At 63.4% G+C, this 3,073-nt stretch overlaps 2 protein-coding genes across 2 annotated transcripts in view; both read left to right on the plus strand.

The window, feature by feature from the left end:
• SLC25A34 (solute carrier family 25 member 34) overlaps positions 1-452 on the plus strand; it is a 4,057-nt gene extending 3,605 nt beyond the window's left edge. Inside the window, exons 4-5 of the mRNA XM_019474708.1 lie at positions 2-133; positions 225-452. Coding sequence (XP_019330253.1) covers positions 2-133; positions 225-407 — 315 coding nt within the window. The 3' untranslated portion in view covers positions 408-452. The remainder of the gene's footprint in view (position 1; positions 134-224) is intronic.
• A 95-nt stretch (positions 453-547) lies between these two features.
• Positions 548-3,073, plus strand: part of TMEM82 (transmembrane protein 82) — a 3,558-nt gene continuing 1,032 nt past the window's right edge. The window contains exons 1-6 of the mRNA XM_019474709.1: positions 548-606; positions 739-911; positions 996-1,068; positions 1,316-1,490; positions 2,210-2,618; positions 3,030-3,050. Coding sequence (XP_019330254.1) covers positions 548-606; positions 739-911; positions 996-1,068; positions 1,316-1,490; positions 2,210-2,618; positions 3,030-3,050 — 910 coding nt within the window. The remainder of the gene's footprint in view (positions 607-738; positions 912-995; positions 1,069-1,315; positions 1,491-2,209; positions 2,619-3,029; positions 3,051-3,073) is intronic.

Consider the following 3,073-nt stretch of genomic DNA (forward strand, 5'->3'; position numbering starts at 1 on the left):
CTCCTGGGGGGGCGGCTGGGCCGCGGTGCTGGCGGGGGGCATGGTGAGCGGCGTGGCCGTGGCGGTGACGATGGCGCCCTTCGACGTGGTCAGCACCCGTCTCTACAACCAGCCGGTGGACGCCGACGGCACAGTAAGGCCATTCGGTAAAAGACGGGGAGAACACACGGCTTTTCCCAGGATTGCATCCGGCAGGGGTGCGCAGCCGGCTCCTCTCTCCCCAGGGCAAGCTCTACCGGGGTTTTTTGGATTGCATCCTGCAAATCTCCAGCAAAGAGGGGCTGCTGGGCTTGTACAAGGGCATCGGCGCCGTCTACCTCCGCCTCGGCCCCCACACCGTCCTCAGCCTCTTCTTTTGGGACGAGCTTAGGAAGATGGTGCAGCACCAGCAGCCCCCAAGGCCGTAGGACGGGCTCCCGGCCCCGCCGCGGCCGTTAATAAAGGGGTTTTTCTATTTTTGGCGTCGTTTCGGGGTCTTTGGGGTAGTGCTAAGAGCGGGGGGGGGTGGTGGTTCATGCCCTGCAAAGCCGGGACCTGAAACGCTGCGATGCATCAGGCCAGAGAGGATGATGGCAATCCGCCCCCCGGGGCAGGGGGATTAAAGATGCTGGTGGTCCCCGAGCCCCACCATGTGCATCCCATCACTGCATCCCTCTTGCCACCTTAATTTTCACCTCCACTGGGCAGCTGGAGCCCTGGCCAGAGCAGCTGAGCCCCAGCTGCCCTCGCTTGTCCCAGCAATGATTTACTAGCCAGGGGGGCCGCTCCCAGCCTCCACCCCGTGGACCTTGGAGCCGGGGCCCGACTACGCCGGGGTTCCTCTCCACCGAAAATGTTTTCTCCGACGTCCTGGCTGCCAGCGTTGCCCGGGCTGGCGTGGGGCTGGGCGCTGCTGGATGCGCTCCTGCAAGGTGAGAGCCCCCGGGGGTGGCATGGGGACGGCTTGGGGACATCCTGGGGAACGCCGGTGACCCGCTGCTGCCTTTTCCCCACAGGGTTGGTGGGTGCCTGCGCCGTCTCGGTGCTCTGCAGCCTCCTGAAGGTTTACCTCTACATCCAGTGCCTGAAGTAAGCACCAGCTCTTCTTCCCCCCCGGGGGGATTTCTTTTGGGGATCTGCTTTTGGGATCCACTATTGGGGAGGCAGCTCTCAGCACCCATGGGTGCTAGCGGTGGCCTGAGCAGGGCAGGGGCTGCACCCTCCTCTCTCCACTGCAAAGCACAGGGGAGGTCTCCGAGGCTGTCACCCCATTTTGGGGTGGTGGAGGAGGAAGGGGACATCCCGTCCGGCTCAGCGTCCCCCTTGCTGTCCCCAGCAACCCGGAGAGGCAGGCGAAGAAGGAGGCGATCCAGGCACAGCAGTGGGTGCTGGAGCCGCTGCACGTGGCGGTGCTGACGGGTGTGCTGGCACTGGTGGGCTCCCGCGTGGCCGCGCTGGTGGTGCTGGAGTTCTCCCTGCGTGCCGTCTCCACCATCCTCTCCCTCGGCAAGGTGAGACGGGACAGGGGAAACTGAGGCACAGTAGGGCAGTGGTGTGGAGGGAGCCATGCAGTTGTGCATCCCTTGCAGATTTGCAAGGGGATTATTTTGCAACCGTGCATCCCCTTACAGATTTGCAACAACTATGAGGGCTATAGGGGCTGCAGCATGGAGACCATGCATCGCTCTGCAGCCATGCATCCCCTTGCTGCTTGCAACACCTGTGGGGTTACGGGGGGGCTGCAGCGTGGAGAAAACCATGCATCACTTTGCAGCCGTGCATCCCCTTGCTGCTTTGCAACACCCGTGGGGAGGACAGGGGAGATGGCATGGAGAAGACCATGCATGGCTTTGCATGCACGCATGCATGCTATGGGGTGGCTTTGCATATACCCCCAGGATGCCGCATACGGCCCCTATACCGTGCACCCCCTTGTTGCTTGCAACACCCGTGGGGGCTACAGGGGCTGCAGCATGGAGGAAGCCATGCATTGCTTTGCAGCTGTGCATCCCCTTGCAGCTTTGCAACACCCGTGGGGAGGACAGGGGAGACGGCATGGAGAAGACCATGCATGGCTTTGCAGTCGTGCATTCCCTTGTTGGTTGCAACACCCATGCAGGTCATGGGGAGGCTGCAGCACGGAGGAAGCCATGCATCGCTTTGCAGCCATGCATCCCCTCGCTGCGTTGCAACCTCCGCAGCGGCTGACGGTGCCGTCCCGCTCTCGCAGGGCGCCCACAGTAGCCAGCTCTACCTGCTGTGCCAGTACTCGCTGGGCTGCGGGGTGTCCTGCAGCCTCAGCTTCTTGCTGGAAGGGGCTCCCCACGGGACCTGCAACCTGGCGCTGGCAGCGGGGCTGGCGGGGCTGCTGGCCACCTACGCCCGGCGCCTGGCTCACCACATCTGCACCCTCTACGAGCTGCACAGCCGAGCACGTTACTGCGGTGTCTGCATCCTCCTCCTCGCCGCCGGTCATGGCATCCCCCGGCTGCTCCGGAACGCTTTGGCCATCACCTTTGCCGTGGCTGACCTGGCCGCCGTGGCGCTCATCAACCAGGATTTCCTCTCCACGGCGGAGGCCGTCCGCTTCTGGACGCCGCTCACCATCTGCTACACGCTGCTGGTCATCTACATGCAAGGTGAGAAGGGGACTGAACCCCCAATTATAGGTTTTTTTTTGGGAGGGGGGGGGAGTATGTCCCAGTATGGGACATTCTGCAGCTGTATGGGGGCACATGGGACATCCTGGGGGTGTATATGGGGCAGTATGGGGCATCCTGGGGTTATATGGGGCAGTATGAGGTATCCTGGGGCTGTATGGGAGCACAGGGGGCATTCCGGGGCTGTATAGGGGGTATATGGTGCATCCTGGGGGTATATGGGGCAGTGTGGGGCATCCTGGGGCTGTACAGGGGCACATGGGCTGTCCCAGGGCTGTATGCAAAGCCACCCCATAGCATCCCTGAAATGCACGGCGTCCCCCGGTCATGGGGCTGGGGAGGGGACAGGGTCCCCCCTGCGGCGGCCGCCCCGATGCCACGTCCTTGCAGAGGAGCCGCGGCAGAGCACCGGCGGGCGGGCAGGTTTCCAGGAA

The sequence above is a fragment of the Aptenodytes forsteri genome, unplaced genomic scaffold, assembly GCF_000699145.1.
Source record: "Aptenodytes forsteri isolate BGI_AS27 unplaced genomic scaffold, ASM69914v1 Scaffold61, whole genome shotgun sequence".
Classification (NCBI taxonomy): Eukaryota; Metazoa; Chordata; class Aves; order Sphenisciformes; family Spheniscidae; genus Aptenodytes; species Aptenodytes forsteri.